Source organism: Erpetoichthys calabaricus, chromosome 10 (assembly GCF_900747795.2).
Source record: "Erpetoichthys calabaricus chromosome 10, fErpCal1.3, whole genome shotgun sequence".
Lineage (NCBI taxonomy): Eukaryota > Metazoa > Chordata > Cladistia > Polypteriformes > Polypteridae > Erpetoichthys > Erpetoichthys calabaricus.
The window spans coordinates 99423342-99446544 of NC_041403.2; the positions used below are offsets into that span (position 1 = coordinate 99423342).

General features: G+C 37.9%; 2 protein-coding genes across 3 annotated transcripts in view; one reads left to right on the top strand and one right to left on the bottom strand.

Annotated features, from left to right (window-relative positions):
* The window catches only part of lama5 (laminin, alpha 5), a 266233-nt gene extending 257412 nt beyond the window's left edge, over nt 1-8821 (top strand). For both annotated transcript variants that reach the window (XM_028811670.2, XM_028811671.2), the window contains exons 75-80: nt 237-389; nt 3645-3804; nt 5613-5740; nt 5925-6018; nt 7729-7848; nt 8130-8821. In XM_028811670.2, the coding sequence (XP_028667503.2) occupies nt 237-389; nt 3645-3804; nt 5613-5740; nt 5925-6018; nt 7729-7848; nt 8130-8284 (810 nt within the window). In that variant the 3' untranslated portion in view covers nt 8285-8821. The remainder of the gene's footprint in view (nt 1-236; nt 390-3644; nt 3805-5612; nt 5741-5924; nt 6019-7728; nt 7849-8129) is intronic.
* The window catches only part of LOC114658415 (cadherin-4-like), a 2147065-nt gene that overhangs the window by 792228 nt on the left and 1331634 nt on the right, over nt 1-23203 (bottom strand). The gene's annotated exons all lie outside the window — the stretch shown is intronic.

A 23203-nucleotide genomic window follows, 5' to 3' on the forward strand; every position in this document is an offset into this window, starting at 1 on the left:
TTTAATTTCCAGAATCCTTTAAAATTGCCTCATTATGAATTTTAACATGAAAGGAACTTGCTCAGATTGTCAGAATTCTGGTTTTGATAAAGAAGGCACATCGATAGTGGTTGTTGTAAAATAAGGCACTGTTATGCACAGTTTCAGAGAAGAACATAGTAAGAAAAGATGGATTATTATAATCACTACATTTGAATGTATAAATGTATTATAATGCCTCATATTTGTTTACTTAGGTTTTCTTCAGTAGAGAGAAAAGCAAAATCCAACTGGTTATTGACGGACTGAATTCCCAAAGTGGGACACTACCTGCAGCCACAAGCCTGCTGGTCAGCTCACCTTTTTATGTGGGAGGCGTTCCTGCTGGGAAGTGTAAGAAGCATGCCAAAGTAAGAAACTTTTCCTTATATCTGGTTCTAAAAGTCATACGGAAGACAGGATTTGGAAATATAGATTTGTTCCCAACATCATTCATCCATTATCTGAGCCTGGTTGTCGAAGGCAGGGTTAGAAGGAGCTAGCTGGCATCTGACTCACCATCACAGAGCATAATGCAGGGTGCCAGTTCACCACAGGACACCCTCACACTGGGGCAATCAACCTAATATCCACCAGTAAACCCCCGATTCTCTAAAGAATCGCAAATGCAAATCCGATGCAATATTTGTCCACACACGCGAAAGCAGTATGGGCCATTTCCAGGTGGTGGTTTGATATTTAGCCCGGTAGATGCAAAAGCAAATGAACTATTGTAGGATCTAATGCATTCCATAAAGCTTTTACTTATGGGTACATTGTTAGTCAAAAGCTTCTGTAAATATTCAGGATATTCATCCAAAGGAGGCAGCTTAACTTGACCTTTTTGACAACAACGTGAAAACTCATCAGTTGTACTGCCAGTTTTTTCTTCAAGAAAGTTAAGTGAATGACAATGACTGCAAATGACACTCATCAATCCCAATGAATTTTCATGAACAGTGGACTCATTATAGAATGCGTTCTCAGCTAACTGGCGGAATTGTTCAGCGTCTGTCCGTCGTTCCTGTCTTTGGCTTTTTCTTTCTTAGAATACTGAACGTCTTAAACCTTTTAAACGACTTTGTAGCCTTTCTGCAGTTTCTTTTTGGATCCATGCCTCTCTTGCATCTGGTGTTTCAGAAGCGCGTTGTAGGCGACTTCATTCATTGTTTTTATCCATATGGGCTCGGTTTTGTATTTCTAATCGTTGAGCTCTTTGTTTTTGGAGCCGTGACTCCTTTGCTTCTGCTGTTTCAGAGGCGTGTTGTAGGCGCCTTCGTTCATTGTTTTTATCCATACGGGCTCATTTTTGTGTTTCCGTTAGTTGAGCTGTTTCTTTTTGGAGCTGTGACTTCTTTGCTTCTGGTGTTTCTGAAGCGCATTGTAGGAGCCTCCGTTTATTGTTTTTATCCATGTGGTCTCGTTTTTGTTTCTCTGTGGCTGTGTCGTTAGGTACAACTCTTACTTTTAATACTGAATTACCGTTATGTGATTCAAATATGTCACACTGACTGCTGGCACAGTGGATTAGAGCAAGTTTAGTTTGCAGGTTGTGTTGTTTGGGCGCCACCTACCGACTCTGGGAAGCTGCTGGGTTTGACTCTGGGGCGTTGAGGTGCTCTGGCGCATGCGCCTCGGTGCGTCCTGCGTTCGTGCATATATTAAACTGTCATTTAGTAATATAGATATCTTTGGGAGGAAAACTGTAGTAAAATCTGTACATACATGTAGGGAAGGTCTAAATGCCAAACAGACAGCAGTGGAGCTGAAATTCACCACCATATCCTAGAGCTTTAAGGCTGCACTGCTACCTACTCTGCCATCATAAGTTGCATTTTAGGCAGAGAGACCATTCTGAATCGACTGCATAAGTGTGTGTGCGTATCCAATGATGGGCTCCTACCTTACACTCTGCTGAAATGGATTCTGCTTTCTTTTGATTATGAATTTGATTAGACGGTTTAAAAAAAGACAACAAATGGATTGACAGAGAATGTCATCGGTACACACAATGTCACTTGTACACAGCTCCTGTCTTTCCAGAACAAACAACACACACCACTTTAGAAAGGCAATAAGTGTTATTAAAGACCTCAGCTTAACTACATAGCTGATTTTCTCACTCCTCAGTTCTGGTAAATAGTATAGGACCATTAGCACTCACACAGTTTGATTCAGGGTCAGTTTTTTTCCCACAGGTCATAAGGCCATTCATACTAATAACTCTGTAAGCGTTCCTGATGTCAGTTCCCATGGATCTATCATTTTATGTTGTATTTAATGTGTTTTTTTGTATTGTACTACTGTCATTGGTCAGTAAGAATTTCATTGTACTGTACTGTGTATACATGATAGTAAATTTGAAACTAAACCTGGTCAGATTTAGAAAATAAAATTAATTTTGACCAGCAGATGGTGAGACTCTGTGTGTCTCTGGCAACAGTTGTTACAGTTAATGACATCAATTTCTTCAATAATTGATTGAAAAGTCAAGCAAAATGACACCTTTTATGTCAGAGAGGAGCCTGAGTTGTCTCGAAAGCTTACATATTGTAATCTTTTTAGTTAGCCAATAAAAGGTGTCATTTTCCTTGACTTTTCACTTCATTCATAATGGCTAACACGGTACAACACCCTAGTACTTCAATAATTGACAAAGCAAGCAAACACTACAATGTTCATGTTGATGTTGTCTTCCATCCAGTCACCAATAACTCTGACTCGTAACCAATATATTAAATAATTGGCTATAACATTAATCACAATGTTCATTTGCAGTAACATTTTAGCATTCTGCTTAAATTTGAACATTAAACAAAAGTGGGAGAGATATCTAAGAAAGTACATGAAGATAGGTAGAAGTGGTATGGACATGTGATGAGGAGAAACAATGAATATGTGCACAAAAGAGTGATGGGAATGGAAGTATAGGAAAATGAAAAAGAGGGAATGCCAAAGCAGAGGTGGATGGATAAAGGAAAAGAAAATTTGAAGGAAAAGAGCTTGACTGGCGAGAAGGTGCAGGATTGAGCTGTTTGAAGAGAACATCAACCCCACATAGAAGTAGGGAAGGATGAAGAGGAAGAAGAAGAAATAGTTTACATTTGAACATTAGAAAAACTTTAGCCATTTAGCCCAAAAAAGTTCACCCATCCTGTCCACTTAACTGAAGTTGAGTCTTGAAGATTCCTAAAGTTCTTCTGTCTACCACACTGCTTGGTCACTTATTCCATGTGTCCATGCTTCTCTGTGTAAGGAAAAACTTCGTAATGTTTGTGCGAAATTCACCCTTAACAAGTTTCCAACTGTGTCCCCGTGTTCTTGTTGAACTAATTTTAAAGCAACAGTCTCGATCTGCTCTTTTAATTCCTTTCATAATTTTAAACACTTCAGTCATGTAACCTTTAAGACTTCATTTGCTTAAAACTGTAGGCAACCAACTAGATTCAATGTTTGTATCCATCCGTCTATTTATTTCCAAACCTTTCTTAACCCTGTTCTGTTCTTTAATCATGTAGGTGATCACACCCTATGTTTCTGTATCAGCAGGGGCCCAAGACCACATATAGAATTTTTAGTAAATGGTGACTGTGCCCATTCAACTGGCTACTTTTTTGTTCCTGCAGGAAATTTCTGTCAACGGTTTTGTTGGGTGTATCAAGAATGTGAAACTGGACAGAAGGCCACTTGGTGCCCCGGCCCGCACCTTTGGGGTTGTGCACTGCTTTGAAAGCAGCCTGGAGAGTGGTGTGTACTTTGCAGCAGAAGGAGGACATCTAACTCTTGGTAATTCTTTATTTGTTTCTACAGTAGTGTCCATTGCTAACCAGTATAACTCTAGTTTTATTCCATGCCTTGAAATTTAAATAAAAATTAAGCTTAACTTCTTCAGTAACAAGCTGAAAGGAAATGTTCGTACACAATAATGCCATTCATCATCTGTGGTTACATAAAGGTCACATATCTTTTTCATCCCTTTTTCCTAAAACACTCTCGAGAAAACAAAAAAAAAAATGAAACTCCTGTTCTTCTGCAACAGCCTTTACACCAGATAAAGTAAAGTCAAATAGTCTTTATTTTTAAAGTACAGTATGCGGCATCACAAAGCTCAAGGGAATTGAAAATAACATGATGCAATGGAAGATAACTGACGTCCGTGTTAAACCGCACCAAAGAGCACCGACAAATGAGGCGAAAGTGCAAAAGTATTTTAGTGTATTAGAATCACAAATGACAAACAATCCGACTTCTGTCAAGTGCTCCTGTCTTATTTACACGACAGACCCCAGTCATAATCATAATCATTTTCATTCACTTATTCATTTATCCATTTATTCGCTTCTGAAATATTTATCTCTGATTTTCAGTTAGTCTTAATGAATTGATGTCTCAATCAGAGGTGGCTCCTGGTTTTACACCCTTTGTTTTTTGTGGTCACTGTACAGGAAAGACGTGTTCAGAAAATGAAAAGATGCGTAGAGTTTTATTGAATGAAAGTTAACTCCATGAGGCTAACTTTAAATGTGTGTCAATGACACAGACAAACATTTGAAAGATCAAAACAGTGGAACTGCTTTTAATATTAGAGGACATTTTCACTCCTGTTCTATGAGATCTGTCAAATTATCATTGCCCTCAAAATTTTCTCTTTAGGTATAAACTAGTTGATCTTCCTCACTTGAATATTAGGATTCATGACCGGCATCTTTCTAGTTTTAGGAGAAGATGTCACCAAGCATATGTGATGCCTCCTGTTATTAACTTAGGGCCATAAATAACAGAATAAGTACTCTCATACTCCAAAGCCCCACATGGGTGTGCTTTATTAAAATGTTCAGCTGCTCCTGTTTTCCTACATCACACAATGATGAGGAGGTTTGGTTACCTAAGACCCTAACGTGCTCACTTTGAGAGAACTAGCGTTCCACCCAAGTTAGCTCCTTTGATATGATCGGATTCTGCTTTCATTTTTTTCTGCCCTTTCCTAAACTGGTCAGGATTTTCTGGGAATATCAGACCCAGTGACTCCATTTCTGCAGTTTGTTTTTAACTAAAGGCTTTACATGATTTTTGGCACCATTTCATTTGGAGAACAGGCACAGCTATCTTGTGGATTTTGCATCATTCATTACCTAGGTAACATTTCCCACAATTCACCTGGACAACACAATGATGATATCATCGTGACTATTTAAGAGTCGCTGTTTTTAGTTTTCATTTATCTGAGAATAGCTAAAAACCCCTATTCTTTGTATTTCTGGCTTTAAAATACAAATTTCTTTCTAACTTTTGATTACTATTTAGGGTTTTCCTTTTTTCCTTTGCTTTGTGGTTAACAAAATTTGGACATCTCTAACTACATTTACTCTTCTGGTCCTTTTCACAAAAAAACACTCTGTCCAGCTTACCCAGATCATCCTTTCTACCACTCAACACCAAATTTTAAGAATGGCAGAGTAAACATTCTCGTAACATGGATAGTCACACACTACTTGTGTTTGTAATCTCTATCCACATGGTATTTTGTTGTTGTCTACCATACTGCCTGATAAGCTGAATGAACTTCATTCTGTGAAATGTTGCTTGCTTTTTAGGCAATTCCTTCACGATCAGCCAGGACTTCGAAATGATGCTGGAAGTTCGACCCTTGGCACAAACTGGTTTGCTGTTCCACATTGGAAGAAAGGGACATCACCTAACTCTTTATACCCAGAATGGAAAGGTAAAGTGGAGGCTGAATTCTGCCGGGGTGTTTAGCTAGACCACAGCTGTGCTAATATCTGTAAAAGGATGATAAATAATAAACCAGCTAGGATGTTGGCAGGGCACAACTAATCTGACTGTAGTTTCTGGCCCACTAGAATACCACTGAACGCTAATTTCTGTGCCTCACTTTGACACATCAGGTTACAGTTGAAGTTGATAATGGAGCTGGTCGATTTTCAGTATCATTGATGCCGAAGCAGTCACTCTGCAATGGTCACTGGCACCACATAGCGGGTAAGAGCACTTCTCTTCATTCTAGTAAATCCCAGTACTAATAACTGTCTCTGCAGAGCAGAATATTCAGGAGCAGGTACAGATTGTCAGCTCCGCTGAACAATATAAAGGGCATCTAAATATTTGGAAATATGTCAAAAATCTGAAAATACAGCGGCGTAACTAAATGTGAACTCCATTTGTCGATTAAAGTGTTGGTACACTGAAGAATGCATTGCATCATGGATGCTAGGTCACAGTGATTCTCTCACATGTAGCACTGATTTGGAAATGTGCTAATCAGATATGGTGAATGGAGCTCATAATCGAGGCAGGAGGCTGCCTCCACTGAAATAACACCTGTTCCATTTTCTCTCCGCGTGGAGAGAACAGCCTAAACTGTTTTTATTTTTTTGTTACCATACTGATTCTGTCTCTTTGGGTGCTCAATGGCTTTCTGCTGGATAGGTGTAAAGCACACTATAACAGAGGCAAGAACATACACATTGTTATCTAAACACAGTGTTTCAAGCCTTATAGTCAATGGAACATTAAGCATTATAATTCCAAAGACCTTATATTAGATATGAACAAAGACGAGGTGATTCTTAATAATTTTGATATACTAACTTAAAATGTGCTAGATAAACGTCAAACTTAAAGTTTGCTCAAAATCCAGATGACTACCCAGCAGAATTTTATTTAAAAAAAATCTAAAATTTCCCTTAAACTATTGCTGTCAATTTTATTTTCGTTTCTTGAAGCCCCATCTCTCCCTAAAAGACTATAAATACAAAATAGTTAAATAGAAAAGGCAATTATTTGATAAGAGAAAACAGACTTGTTTGGTTTGGGCATGTAATAAGAATGGAAGAGAAATGACAACCATCTCAAGCATTGTACAGCTGCATGGAAGGAGGTAGAAGCAAAGGAAGAAAGAGAAAGAAGTCGATCGATTATGCAAAATTCGAGCAAATTCTTTTGCATCTTGAATTTGAGAACTGCTTTTGACATGATAAGAAATTTACTATGGAGACATCGTGTTAAAACCTCATCATCAACATCTGCTAGTGGATGAGAAAGAAAAGACAGGAGAACACAAGACCTCTTCTTATAAGTACATCAAAATCAAAGATCACCTTTGAACAGCCACTTTTGAAGAAATACTGCTGTTTTTGCACTCTAATGCTCCACCACCAGCTCAGTCATCTTGTTTTGCTTAAAGGGAGAATTCTGATCCACCCTATATACTAAAATGGGAAACTAATGAGTTGTAGCAGTTCATCAAGACCTAAAAATGCTATTCAACAGAGGACAACTCAAGACATTTTTTCTTAGCTCATGGCCATCCTTTACTCTTACGTCACACTCAGCTGAGTACACTAAACATCAAAACCAGTCTTGCCATTTCCACCGCCTTTCACTTTCTGGTACTTTGAATTCACTTTCATTTTCTCTTTTTGTTTACTTTGTTTTGCTCTCATCTTGTGAATCCTGAATGTGACTAATGTTAAGTTTGTAATATGTGAGCAGATACTTGTGCCTAGTAGGTTGCCATGCCATGCACTGTAAGGTTAAGATGTAAAGAATATTTCAAATGAGAGAGAATCATGAGGGGGCATATAAAGTGAGAGCTGACCATGACAATGTGTTGGCCTCCATGATCAATCTGCCCATCTACTTCTACATCTGCTTCATCTCAGGCATGTCGACTCTCCTATGTTTTTGCAGTTATAAAACGCCAGAATGTTATTCAGATCGATATGGACACAGAAGGAAACCATGCAGTAGGACCAAAAGGCTCGCGTTTTTCAAATCTGAAAGAAATGGCCTATCTAGGTGGAGTGCCAGGTAAGACCAACAGAAAAGGATGTTTAATTTTTAGGTTACTAGACACAAATTTAGTTGAAAAGTATTATTGTGTGAAATTAACAAAGCAGTACAGCAGCCAGCCAGTGGTGGCTTCAGAGCTACCTTTAAGCTTAAGTGAGGGGCGTCTGGGGTTTTCTATGTTTAAGTACAAACTGAACTTGATGTGCCAACCTGAAAGACGCCAGTGTTCATTAATACGGTGAATTTGCACTCAAATAAGCATGCCAGAAATAACCTCTGCTTCCTCTCCTTTACAACAGACACAGTTGAGGTCCCAGGATTGTCCTCTCCACTCCCTCCTTTCCATGGATGTATCAGAAATGTGGCCATCAACAGAGTTGTGGCTGATCTGTCCAGAACTGGGTCATTACACGGTGCTGTTGGTGTCAGTGGCTGCCCTGTTATGGAAATTTAGCACATGGTCACAACACAGGCCAACACCAGACCTATAGAGGACTCACCTAGGCTAATTTAAATATATTTATGATCAATATGAAAAGAAAAAAAAAGAAAGAACTGTTTACAGTGAGGCCACAGCAGATCTTTCAAACTTTTCAAATTGCACTTTTTTATTTAAGAAGAAGATGATTATAAAAATGTTCCCAAACCCTTTATTTGGACGAGAGGTGCTGTTGATTTATGACGTGGTGTCGGGCGTTGAGGAGGTACTGTATGTCTTATTCCCACAAGTCTGGACGGCTTCCTGAGTTTTGTGACAGAGGTGACGTTTTCACACCCCCTGCTTTGTCACCTTGTAGTTACTCTGCCGACGTAATGCATATGCTGTGGCTGTCCCACCTGTTGATATAATGGGATAAATATTAATGAATTGATTAAAACACTGGTTTTATATTTCAGCCTGAAAAGGCCCCTTATATTTTTTACTATGTAATATTGTTGTAAATCATTGGTACATGCTTTTCTATTAAAATAAATTTTCTCACCCCTTTAAGATGCCTCTTTTCCTTTGTTTGCTTTAAGCTCTTTACACCACCACTTAGCATTGCCATCACATAGTAACAAGCAAATTCCATCACCAAGCACCAACATTTTATTAATTGTATTTTATTAAATAAAAACAATAATAAATAAATGAAGAGAGTAGGAGATGTGAAGGTCAGCAATTTTTGCAAATCAAATAATAGACCACTGCTTGGTGGCCCAGTCCATGTAGACACCATTCTTCTGTTCCATATGTCAAATGCACACCTAGCATGTAGCAACCACACCAGTCATATTTATATTCATAAAAGTAACTCATGTTATTGGTCACCCACTCTCTTTTTTTTAACCTTTCAAACAAGCAAACATGAAAACAAACATTACAAAAGGTAATAAAACAAGACCAACAAACACATACACATAAGTCATTATGTAGAAACTGGCCACGTTACCTACAGGTCATCAAATAAGTTTGATATCTGTTGGCCTATGTGTACCTTCACTGCCTTTCCTCTGTATCCTTGTGTGCCACAGTCTGTCCTGGTTATGACGTTAATCTCCATCCAGCCCTGCATGTAGGCCCTCCAACCTGCAGGGAAAAACCTGGGGGTTGGTGGCAGAATTGGCATTCCAGCCACCATTAAAAACCTCACGCTGGTTCCATTCCATCTGAACTAGTATAGTGCTGAGGTGTCACCTGTTGCATGGCTGCACTCAGGTCCTTATCTGGGATACTGAGTTGGTTTGTCATGTGATGGGTGTGGCAATGCGCTGTATCAGTGCGTGCTCCTAACCTCTCCTGTTGCAAAATAAAGAAGTTGATTGTCAAATGACAGTAGATATGAATACACAGTACATGTTCTGACTGCTTCATTGATTCTATGAATTTCAGTCGATAAATTAAAGTGCTGCACATGCGTGAAGTGAGGAGCTACCAGAAACCTCACACAATCAAAGCAGGTTATTTATTATGGCAGACCAGTGGATACAACCTCCATTCGAATTCCTTATTCTACTCATGCTTCATGAGGTAAGAGAATTTGCCATCAGCATGATGACCAAATGGCAGGCAGTCAGCAAAAGGCATTGGTGTGCTGTTGGACTACCTGGAGCTCCAAGACGTGATGTTTCACCTTCCACTTCAGTGCACTCGTGTGAACCTCTGTTTGGAGTATTTGGAGAAATGCAAAGTTGCTGTTAATGTGTTACCTGATCTGTAAAAAAAGCAATTAAGGATAAACTGGATATTTTGTGTGAAAATAAAAGCAAATGAAACACACATACTAATTGTATGTGTCGCTTTAAATGCAATGAGACCAAAGAAAAGGCATTTTTAATGGCCAGGTTATATTTTCTATGTCATACAATTCACTTTAAGGGGAGGCTATACATCACAACTTGGAGAATTTAGGTAGCTTTGTTCTCCCTGAATTCAGTTTGAAGTCAGCAAAAATTCAGGGACCATTCTTGTGGTACACACTCTTTCCTATGAGAGAAACATTATAATAAGCAGTGTACTCTATCTTACATTAGAAAAGATCAGTTCAGTTGTTCAATAAAATAAACATGTTTTAAAATAAACTGTTAAATATCAAAAAGTTACCTGAGTCCTGAAATTTCCCTTTTTCAACAGACTTTATAAATATATAAATTGTTAATTCACCTTATGTGCTGTTGTATCTGAGGGTGACATCCACAGCTGCTGGGCCAACATTCGACACCAATTTCCAACCTGTCCCATAATGCACTGGATGAGCCTTTGGTGATATTTAGTATTTAGATGGGGCCCAAAATCCACAGCTAATACTTTATGTTCTGATCCCTTGATGTCACCTATCATGCCACAATACTAGTTAAGTGAGTTATGAGTGTCAGTATGTTCTCGGATGGGCTCTGCAATTAATCGGTGGTTTGCCCATGAATGACGTGCACCCAACGCTATGCAGATGTATGACTGGTTCCCGGAAACAGAGGTAAATATGCAGCTTATAAAATGGATGGATAGATGAAAAAGGATTTTGAAACAAATGGGGTTAATGATTGTAGCACCTGACTGATTACGCATGTGGTTAATCTGATCAGCCTATAATGGGGCTCAATAAGCTAATCAGCAGAAGTGACGCCAATCAGGATCCAGCATTTTGAGTGGCTGTGTTTGTCAAATCACACAGAATTTGGTATACACACAAGCGGTGTGATCACAAAAGTGCAGTTATTTCATACAGTAGGTTATTTGTTCTTAGGGAATACATGTATGCATCATGTACATATTGTACACAACACTGGAGTTGAAAAATCATTTTCTAAGTTTAAAGGATAAGCTTGGTATTTTTCAAGTCAAAAGTTATTTCTTCACAAATATGGTATGCATACATTAACCATGTGAAATTGTGTTCTAAAGTTAAGCATTTTCTATAACTTTACAAAAATACACAGCCAGTCCCAGCATTTTATAAAGCAAGTCATGGGACACAAAGCATCACTGGAAAATAAAAGCCTAAAAACTTTCTGAATACGGTACATCCTCTCTGGAACGGCCTTGTGTGTTTCTGACACAGGTTTGTGGCAACAAAAGCAACCTGGAAATATTCATCTTATCGTGTTTTCCTGGCACTACTTTTCTCAAGATAAGAAAGGTTTTCTATTAACATGTATAATACGAGTGACTTTCCTGGGAGGAGTTCTGACAAAAATACAGAAGTAAGTCAACTCAACATCAAGCATATGACACGAACAGTTTACTGTGATTTGGTCTTTCAAGAGGAAACCAAGCCCCTGGGGGGTGAAAGTTTATTGTGGAAGAAGACAAGCGTTGAGATAGCACCATTACAGCTGGCCATCTTTTAAAATGGCTGAATCTCATTATTATTGTTTTGCTTGAAAATTACATGTATAAGCTATTTTATGATATGTGTGTAATCTTGAGATACGGATCAATGCTTGATAACTTGGATGTATTCAGTAACATTTTAAGCTTTACTTTCTAGTGGTGCACCGTGCCCTATAGCCTACATTATAAAACACAGGCTCTGAATTTTTTAAAATTTAAAGAAAACACAACTTTAGAAAACAGTTTCTCATGGCAAATGTATAAATATACCATATTTGTCAAGAAATAACTGACTTGATAAATAATAAACTTTAACTAGAACCTGTTTCACTGTAGCCTGTAAATGTTCAGTCCTTTCTTTACGTAATAGTAACCCCGCTCTTCCATTTCTAAAGAAGTTATGTCACAGAAAAATAAACATAGATGCTTAGACTTTACTTTTGTTTGTGTTCTTCACATTAAATGGAAGACTTCATCTGAAAGAGCTCAGTGGCTGTGCTGGAGCACCCCAAACAGGCTTTGTGAAAGAACTGAATGGGTGCCATAAACAGGTGTATCTGATTTCATTGTTTTTGCCATTATTGAATAAATGTCCCAAGGACAGCACTTTGTCTTTAACTGCTATTCACTTTGCACAACTAATTTGCAATATGTTACAGTAAGATGTACTTTATTATCTTCTTTTGTGTTTATATGGCAGTTGGCAGACCCCATTTGTGGTGCATTACTGCCACCAACTGGACTGGAGTGTGGTGCAGAATATGAAGAAAAAAAACAACCTCAGTTAGAACTCAAGTTAATTTACTCCATAAAGCCCTATAGAATTGAAATACCAAATAAGAGCTCAATGACACGAGCTACGGTTACTTTCATAACTAATCAAATCTTTCAAAGTAAAACCTCCAGTTACCTCCATTGTTTAAATTGTTTCGTTTCCTCATTTAATGCTTCCCAGTAAAATATTACAAGTACTATTTCTTGATGATCACAAAATCCAGATGGATGTTTTACTCTTGAATATAGTGAATTATTTATCATTGTCCAAGTCGTAATCTATTCTGAATTATTTCTTCCCTTCTTGTTTTACATTTACCTATTTTGCTGATGACTTTATCCAAGGCAACTTACAACATTTACGATACAATGGGTTACATTTCTTTTGGTTTTCCAATTAGAGCACAAGAAGGTCAAGTGACTTGCTCATGGTCACAAAGTGTCAGTAGTGGGATTTTGAAGCCACAAATCTGATGATCTGAAGTTCAAAGCCTTAACAACCACACCACACTGACAAGTCTGGGATACCAGTACAAGCACTGAAACTATGCTGATATATTCACAAGTCCATTGTGTGATGATGCCACACAAATTACTACTCACAGAAGATACATGCAACAGTGTGTACCATTCTGACCTTCTTGATCAGAGTGCCACTTAAAGTGCCAAAAAAGCAATGTGTTGGTTGTTCTTGAAGAACTGCAAGAACACCAGGAAATAGATGGAAGTTGAGTTGTGTGGCAGTGTACTTTTAACCTAATGTATAGGTGTGTTTGTATATTTTGGTGACTTGCTATGTGAGGGATCTATATCTGGTGATATTTTCATGATTTGTGATGACATTAAAAAGAAAATCATGTTTTTCATTGTTTATTCAATGCCATGGAATTGGTCACATGACAACAATCGTCACATTAAGTCGCATCATGTGAACTGACACTATAAATATGGCACCAATTACAAAAGTAAAAATTTGCCATAATCCAATAATTTATTATTTTATCAATCTTTTAGCTTCAGCATTACTAATTGAAATATCTATATCCACCACAGACCATTTACAGCTTCTTTAGCCATGCCGTCAATCCTTTCATTCTTTCCAATGACTTTATGTGCAAAAACCCATAAGAAAACCACATATACTGTATACCCATATTTTGGAGGCAAAATAAAGCCTGATTAACTTGCAATAGCAAATCCAATCCACAATTAGTCTGTTCATTTTTATTCATCAGTCCTGAATATGAATCTGCACATACGGTTAGGTCCATAAGCATTAGGACGTGACACAATTTTCATAATTTTGACTCTATACACCACCATATTGGATTTGAAATGAAGCAATCATTACATGATTGAAGTGTAGGCTTTCAGCATTAATTCAAAGAGTTTAACAAAAATATTGTATGAGCCATTTAGGAATGACATCCATTTTTATACATGGTCCCACCATTTTCAGGGGCTGAAACATTTGGACAATTGACTGGCACGCTGTTCCATAGCCAGTTGTGAGCAGGTCCCTCATTATTTCATTGACTATTAAGCAGGATTTGTAATCCTTCACTCTGAACTCTCAATATGACGTCCAAAGAGCTGTCCATGCAAGTAAAAACAGGTAATCATTAGGCAAAGAAAACAAAACAAACCCATCTGAGAGATGGCAGAAACACCAGGAGTGGCCAGATCAGCAATCTGGTACATTCTTAAAGAGAAGAAATAAATCGGTGAGCTCAGCAACACTAGAAGGCCTGGACAACCTTGGAAGACAACTGTCTTGAATGATTGCAGAATTCTGCCCTTGATGAAGAAGAACTCCTTCACTACACAGATTTAGTCAAACCAAGAACATTCTGTGGAAGGTAGGCCTATCATTACCAAAGTCTACAATTAAGTGAAGACTTCACAAAAGTAACTACAGAGGGTTTACAACAAGGTAAAAACCACTGGTAGTCCTCAAGCATAGGAAGGATAGATTAGACTTTGCTAGAAAATACTTTTTAAAAAAAACAGCCCAGTTTTGGAACAGTTTCCTTTGGATAAATGAAATTAAGAACAATATTTACCAGAATGATGGATAGAGAAGAATATTGAGAAGAGAAGGAATGACTCATGATGTGTAGCATACCACATCGTCTGTGAAACACGATGGAGGCAGTGTTAGGGCATGGGCATGCATGACTGCTAATGGAAATGGGACACTGGTGTTTATTGGTGATATCACTACTGACAAAAGTTGCAGGATAATTTCTGAAGTGTACAGGGCTATACTGTGTATTCAGATTCAGACAAATACTGCAAAACTAATAGAACAACGCTTCACAATACAGATGGACAATGAGCCAAAACATACTGTGACAGCAATCCAAATGTCTTTCAGGGCAAAGAAGTGGAATATTCTTCAGGGACCAAAACTGGACATGCATATCACAGACAAAACTGAGGGCAGAACATCCAGCAAACAAGCAGCAACTGAAGACAGCTGCAGTAAAGGCCTGGCAAAGCTACAGAAGGGTGGAAGCCCGACATTTGGAGTAGGCCATGGGTTCCAAGCTTCTGGAAGTTTTTGATTGCAAACAATTTTCAACCAAGTATTGAAAAGGACTATTATATTCATGATTATGTTGCTTTCTCCAAATACTTTTGAGCCCTTGAAAATGGGGTCACAATGCATAAAAAAAGCTGTATTTTCTAATGTTTTTGTTAAACACCTTACATTAAAACTGCAAATATACACCTCAATCACATTTTAATTGATTAATTTCAAATCCATTGTGTTGGCGCACAGAGGCAAAGTTATGAAAATTGTATCACTGTTTAAATACTTAATGGACTTAACTGTATAACAACTCTATTTGCCGTAATTTCTTCAACCCACTGCAAACCTAGAATGACTGCAACCAGTTCCGCTGTATATACAGATAAATGATTTGAAATTCTTTCAACTATTTTAACCTGGCACATAAGCAGCTACTCCATCCTTTCCAGTTGTAGTTTCTTCAGAGCCATCTGTAAAAATTGGAATCATTCCATAAATTCTCATTCTCATTAATATATCGATTAACAATCTTCCATGTTGGTATACTAGATTGATTTTCTTTAAAATCGTGCAGATTTAGATCAACTATTCATAATGGAAACACCCAAAGGGATGTTATACGTAAAGCTATAGGTGGACTTCTCATAGTTCAGCACAACCAGATTACCTGAATGGTATGAACCCACCCATCCAAAGCTAATTATACTTTTTTATGATGATCCCAACAATTATTCAACTTTTTTAACAGGATGATAAATTTCCATGCCCTCTTAAACTGATCCAATAGTTCATCATTAATTGCAATTTGTAAAGCTGTAAAGGTAACTCTCCCGTTTCAACTAATATGGCTGAAACTGGAAAGGATGTTGTTGCACCACAGCCCATTTTTCAATGCCTGTGCTTGTATTTTAATCTTGAAGGTGCAGCAGACCTATAAGCCATTCATCGATAACCAAAGACTGACCTTATAGACAGTCAATAAAGATTTTCTGGCAGCTCCCCAATCATATCCACACATACATCTAAGCATACTCAATTCCCCTTTACATTTATCAACACTCTTACCGATACAGGATTTCTATGTAAGCTTAGTATCCATCAACATTCCCAAAACTTTTATCACTGAAACCTCTTCTAGAGCTTTATATAATTTTAAGTGTGGGTTTTTTTGATCATTTTTGTAAAACATATCAATTGAGTTTTAGTTACAGACAGATTGAAACCCCATTTATTCACCTAAATTTCTACCTCGTTAATTGCTAATTGCATTTTATGTAGAGTATAACTGAAATTCTTACCTCTGATAGATAATGCACCATCATCCATCCATGTATAATGATTTATCCACACCAATCCAAATTTTAGAAAATGTATCATTAATCATTATATCTTCTTATATAATACGCTACCGTGGCTGTCCATTTGTCTGTCCAGGATTTTAAATCACCTGTAGCTCGCAAACCGTTTGACCTATTGACCTGAAATCTGGTACACATACTACGTGACATCTACTATCCACTTTCAGGGTGATGATTGACCTCTAAGGTTATTCCTCTTTTAATTTTTATTTTATTTTATTGTAGAATCAACTCTCGTCAGCAGCCAGCAGGGCGGCCGTGCAGTGCATGCGTACAGGCGCAATCACTTCTCTACCACCTTCGCTGTCACTTCCCCTACCTCTTCATATCTTAAATCATTCTTGAGGCAGATTGAAGACTTAAGTGTCAGCTTAAGTGAAGCATTAAGGAAAATGTGCTAAGTAACTGCAACACAAACACTGACTTAATCAGTTTTAATGCGAAAAGATGCAGACGAAAGAAGAGAAGAAGCAGGCCGCTTGGGTGGAGAAAAGAAGAGCTGCTCAGGAAGCAGCAAGCGCATCAACCTCTGAGCAAATGAATGCTAAACGTACAGAGAAAGAGTATGACAATTATGAATGCTCAAGTAAAGTGTATTCACTGCACATTATTGTGCGGTGTGTCATTACTGGTTAAACAATAATGGACTACACACACTCCCTTGTGGAGTATCACTCTCTAATTTATATGGTTTAGAATATTCTGCTCCCACTCCTACCTGCATGAACCTGTAGCGGGTGCCACATGTACTATTGGCTTTTTGTTAGTTAGCATCTCCTTAATACTAGAATTCTTGAAGCCTATGAAAAAAACTTGTAATCCCGGCCCACTTTAAATCCCTTCGCACCTCTCCATCAGTGTCTTTTGTATTGTAAATGCGTCGATCAACACAAGCAGCAAGCAGCCTGCTGTCCCATTCCCACCTTGACAGAGCTCAGCTTGGGCAAAAAGTTCTCCCTGCTCAAGCCAAGGCTTCTTATCTGTGTGTAATGTGCCTGGAGTTGTATAGGGTAAATAATACAGTATATTGTTATTACATGCATTTTATGTGTTTTCAGTGTCTACAAAGATCTGGATTAAGTGTAGGATGAAAGCAAATGCAAGAAATGCAAGAAATGCTGAACACATACCTAAAGCAGAAACTTTTTCCATATTATACTAATAATCATAAGAAGTGTATAATGCGTGAAGACTTTAGTCCAAATATCAAATAAACATGTGAACTTTTATTCAAGAATATAACCAAAGAAAAAAAAGCATTTGATTTACATGTGGCTGTCAATAAGTTAAAATCTCAAGCTCAAATGTCAATCGACAGGGAGTTTACACATATTCTTGAATGGTGTAGAGGAAAGAACTGCTGCCTTATAACCGGAAGGTCCTGGGTTCGAGAACGGGCTCTCCGTGTTTTGAATAGTGAGCTGCTATTATTATTATTATTATTTCTGCAATATAATAAAAACACATTTGATTTGAGTCTGTAACACCCAGTGTAAATTTTGGCTACTTGTGAAAGTTAGCACTTGTTTTTTTATTATTCAGTTTTATTCTCTCAGTGACGTTCACATGGTACAATGAACTTGCCTCTCCTTCTCTGAGTTGATGGCAAATATCCCTATTCTTTTCACAAGAGCAGCACTGTGGCTGATGCCTACTCATAACTGTTTGTTGTACCGGCAATCAAAGATACGATGATCAGTGACCGCTATCAGACTGGACAAAGGCAGGACCATAGCAAAAGACAGCTTCTTCACATCGCTTTCGCCGGCTAATAGACTGCTGTAATGCAGCACAACTCTGCTTGGTACCATAAAGTAAAATGGGACTTCCACCTGCAACTAAAGTAACTTCGGTACACGAGCAATTCGCCGCGCTAGTGTTTAAATCTGACAGTACCGTGCTGATGGTGTATGCGCCCAAAAGGAAGAAGCCTTTGATTTCACTCTGTAACAGCCGGTGTATCTTGTGTATCTTCACAAGATTTTAACCTTCTTCACACCGCTGCTAGGGGGTTCATTTTGCTCTAGACATGCTTCTTCTCTTGGCATGTCAGAGGACTGGGACTTTGCGAAGTGTGGCTTGCCTCACTTGCAGAGGCACAAAGGGGGAGGACATGTTTAGGGGGTGGAGAGAAACAGAGCAATTCTATTTCTATTTTATCTCTTATACCCCAATAACCGTTAGTGACAAGATAACAATACGCTCCATAGCTGTATCACTTGGCAGTAATATAAAATCCATGTCAAAGCTATCGTTTGTACAATGTAGTACCTTAACCTAAGACTATAAAATGTCAACAAAAGTTCAGAAGAAATATTTTCATGACCAAACTGTGAACTTTGAGAGCTGGAATGTCAAGGGTCTCAATCATGAATTAAAGAGAAAGAAAGTACTCTCACACTTAACAAGTCTAAATGCCAAGATAGAATTTTTACATTATCTCAAATTACATGTATGATACCTTAAGGTTTGTAAATATGTGCTAGTAATGTTTACTTGGGGATGTTTTATTCACATTTAGCACATACAATCAAAGTCAGTGCGCCTCCAGTGACCGAATCGTGTGTAATCACATTGAGAGTTTATCAGACCTTTAAGCATCACTCAAATGGTGTAAGGTCAGAGGGTTTGATTGTTGGCTGCAAATGACATTTGTTTCTCATCAGCTCTGTATGTGGCCAGTTTGACAGACAGGATCACAAGTGAATCTACCCCCCTTTTTATGTGGTAAACTAGTACCTGATCCTATCGTGAGGCTTTGAGGCTGAATTAGGTGCTATGATTGATCTGATTGACTAGTACTGGTGTGAGTTGTTTTCTGCAAACTTGTATGCAATAGTGAATTTATTTTTTATGCTGAGAATGCCTAATTACCAGTAAAAATGTTTTCCATAATGCATAGTATTTCCAGTAGTTAGATTGGTCCAGTATTGGATCACATCCATACCTCGTGTGAAATGCTCCAGGGTTTGCTTAGGACTGCATTCAGACCCATTTCCAAAAGATCTCTGTACGGTTGTTTTGCTGTCTAAACAAACTAAACTATAGGGGCAGTTGCTCCGGAGTTTGAAAAAAAAAAAATCATTCCAAATGAACTAGGTGTGAAAATGTCTTTAGCCTAACCTGCAGGTCTATGTGGATGTCAGCGTAAAATCCTTTCAGGCACAAGGTATATGTATAAGCTCCATATGAACAATGATCAGTTAAAAGGATTCAATCCAAAGGATTCAGGAAATCCGAAGCAGCAGCACTAACCACTCCATAACAAAGCCATCTCCAAGCACATGCATACATAGACACAGGACACATTGTATCACAGCAGCCCATTCCAAAATAGTGGAATAAAAAAAGAATTGTCTTAACAAATATTAGCTGGAAATAATGATAAAAAAAAAAATTACTTCCCTAAAACTCATGTTTTACCTTACAAGGGCAAAATGAGTCAGTTAATTAAAACTTATATAACTGAAAAATAAGACAACTGTTAGGATGTCACCTGAGAGCAAATGCCAATCATACAACTCAAAAGGGCAGGCCTAACTCTACACAAACCAACATACATATGCATAAATCTGGAGAAATGAGAATGGGAATGAAAGGTATAGTGCAACGTGATGGTAATAAACTAAACATGCAATTTAAAGGTAGTAAACTAAATAGATTTAAAAGACAATGAGTACAGATCTTACAAGATCGAGAGAACAGAAAATCTGTTAAATTAAAATATAGCCATGTCTGGTAGATGTCAAACTGGTAAAAGTTGTGCTACTAATTTACAGAAGTGTGCAAATTGTAGACATGGTATGCACACCGAAATGTCCAGTAGTCCGGAGAACGCTGTCTGTGTCAGTAAGGCAGAAAATAATAAATTAATTTAGTCACTGAAAATAAGCAGTCATTGGTATGACATTTCTGGCAGAAAAGCAGCTAGACAAAAATCAAAACTGCACCTAGTAATATTCTTTGCCCACTAGATGGAGACAAAGCATTAGGCAGTGCTTGAAATGTGACATCCAAGAGAAAACTGTCAACCTGGACTTTCAGATTATTGAGCGTGATTCATCTACAATACTAGAAAGGCCAGCATATGTTCAGCTTGGGTTAATTTAAGGCATCTGCACTGTGGTGTGACATTTTGAGTAAATATCATGATGTATTTACATTGGGACTTACAGAGGTTCCTTCATTTCAGGTTCAGACTGGCTTGTCTATGACACCGAAGCACCCAGGAAAGTTCTCATGCCATTGAAAGACAGAATCAAGGTAAAATTGTAGAGAATTAAAAGTCTTGGAAATATAGATATGCAAAATGAACCCAGAGATGGGTCAACAATATGGTTACTGTAGTAAATTTGGTAAACTGTGTCACACCCTTTGTTTCAGGCTATCCTGAATTACAAACAAAACATATTTTGAGACCTGGTGAGTACTGGTCTTTGAGGAAAAGGTAATGGGCTAGACTTGTGACCTAATGGCAGCAAAACTTATACCAATTCACAGAGGCAACATTATCCTTTACACAAATTTAAAGTGAAGATAGTGAGTTTGGCCAAGATCAAAATCTTCTCAATTTTAAATATTAGAAAACAAAACTGGAAAAAGAAAGCTCTATATTGTTTTTTATATTTAAGATATTGGTTAAAATATATTGTTTTAAGAGAATTCCATCTGGAATTCTTTCATCTCCAGATACATGTATGTTCCAGAAACATTAAGAAATGTCAAAACAATGAATGTTAAAATAAGAATGAATTCTGAAATGAAAAAATACAACAATGTATAAAAATTGAATAGCAGCTGTCAAGGAAATGTGGCTGGCCATGAAAACTGTTAATATTGGATGGCCAGGTGCGGGGAGAAATGTTTAACAGAAAGAACTTAAACAGCATAGCTGGTCATGAAGTCTAGACTTCTGGAGAAGTACCCTCAAAACACAATTTGATGAAGTAAAACTGTCACTTTTATTCTTTAAATTACAATTGCCTAAAACACTAACAAGTGCTGGACGGGGGTCCCATAATAGTAGAAGTAGCGGTAGTAGCATCGTCACAGGTACAGACTACAAAGGGTTTATAGGACTGGTTCCATCCTTGCAAATGGTGTTACTACAACAGATTTCTCTTGGAACATTTTAATGGAATGTAGATGTTCTGAAAATGAATGGACAGTGATGTGACATTTATTTTAGATATATATCAATTATTGTCTTTGAAACATAAATAAGCCTTTCCCAATTCTTTACAGTTGTGATGCTAGTGAACCTGTTTGACTGGTTCCAGAAGTTGAAAGCCTAACAGAAGCATCTTTAAGTCCTTGGTTAAATGTAGACCTTACTCCACACAGACATGTTTGCTACTACTAAATACCATTTCTAAGCTCCAGTAATCATCCAACCACTACACCATAACAAATATGTATACTGGAATGTATATACTGGAATCAAAGTCTATAGAAAGCAAAATGGCTTTTCCTGTTTTATTAACTAATGTCGGCTTTTATTCATGTACTGTATGCTGTTTGGGGACACTCAGATCTCAAGTTATTTGCAATCCTAAAAACAGTGCATTTCTTTTTTAAACCAGCAGATGGTGCTGCTCTTTAAGGAACAATTTCAAGATCTAACGTGCCATTAATGATGATATTGGAACTGAGGAAAACAGACATCTTCATTTAATTTTAGAGAGGCATAATGGGTGGACGATTTACTGATTTCTGTTTTTTTTTTCAGTTCCTTTGTACAATTTTTGACCTTTTTATTTTTTTATATATTTTTACCCCTATTTTTGCCTTTTGTGTTCTTCTTTTGTGGATTGTTATCACATACAGTATTTAAGTCCTTGTTGCTTTATCATTATCTTTCAATATGCAAATCACATGTGTTTGTGTGTTTGATGATCCTTTGTCTTATCTTTAAAGACTTATGGCAGGAATCATTGAAGAGCTTCTCTAGGTAACCTGGTCTCCACTGACTATCAATTCCACTTTACTCATCCCCTGTTATGTAATCAGGGGTGTTAATAAGGCATGGACCAAGCTAACACAACACTTTTGAAACCGTAGAATAGAAGATTGCCTCTTTTTAGGTGGGAAATGCAACATTTTTGAGGCTTACAGTTTTTACTCTATTATACACAAATAGAAGGTACCTCAGCACCACACCAGTACAGATTCGAAACAAGCATGTCCCCATTGGCTCTCTGATGGTTTTGACTCTTCTGGTAATGAGGCTCCCGAGGGCTTTCCCCCACACCCATCACAATGCAAGCAGCAGAACTACTCCTGCAGAGATCAGAAAGGAGTCCTGTCTGTCATTTCGGAACTGCATGAAGTTTTTACGAAGACTGGACTCCTTCAGTTCTGTGTCTCTTTGGAGAATCCTTAGGTACTGCTGGTTTGACTTTGTGTTGAACAAGCAGTTGCTCGCGGAGTCCCAAATGAGACACGCACTTACAGCCATGTGGTGCAATTCCCCAAGGGTGATTCAGCTCATAGGCTCTTCATTTTTGAAGACACAAGTGGCTGGACCAGGCCAAGGGGACGCCCACGTAACACCTGGCGGCACAAGATAGAAGGTAATTTCTGAGGGGTGGTTGCCAACCAGAATCTCGAGCTGTTGTATGGTGGGTGTAGCAATGCGCTGTACCAGTGTATGTTCCCCAACCTGACCAGACCTGATACACACAGAGCATAGGGACCTGTAGTTTCAAAGTGTTTACTGCTACTTACTTACTTTCAACGTATTTCTTGCTAAGTAGCCTTTGTTTAATTAGGTACACAGTGCAGAGCTAAAGCTACAATTCAGATTTTTCTTTTTAGATCCAATGTTGTCTCTTTTTCTACTTACTCCCAGTGAATTTCGTTCGGGGTTGAACTTCCCATTTACCACCTTAACAA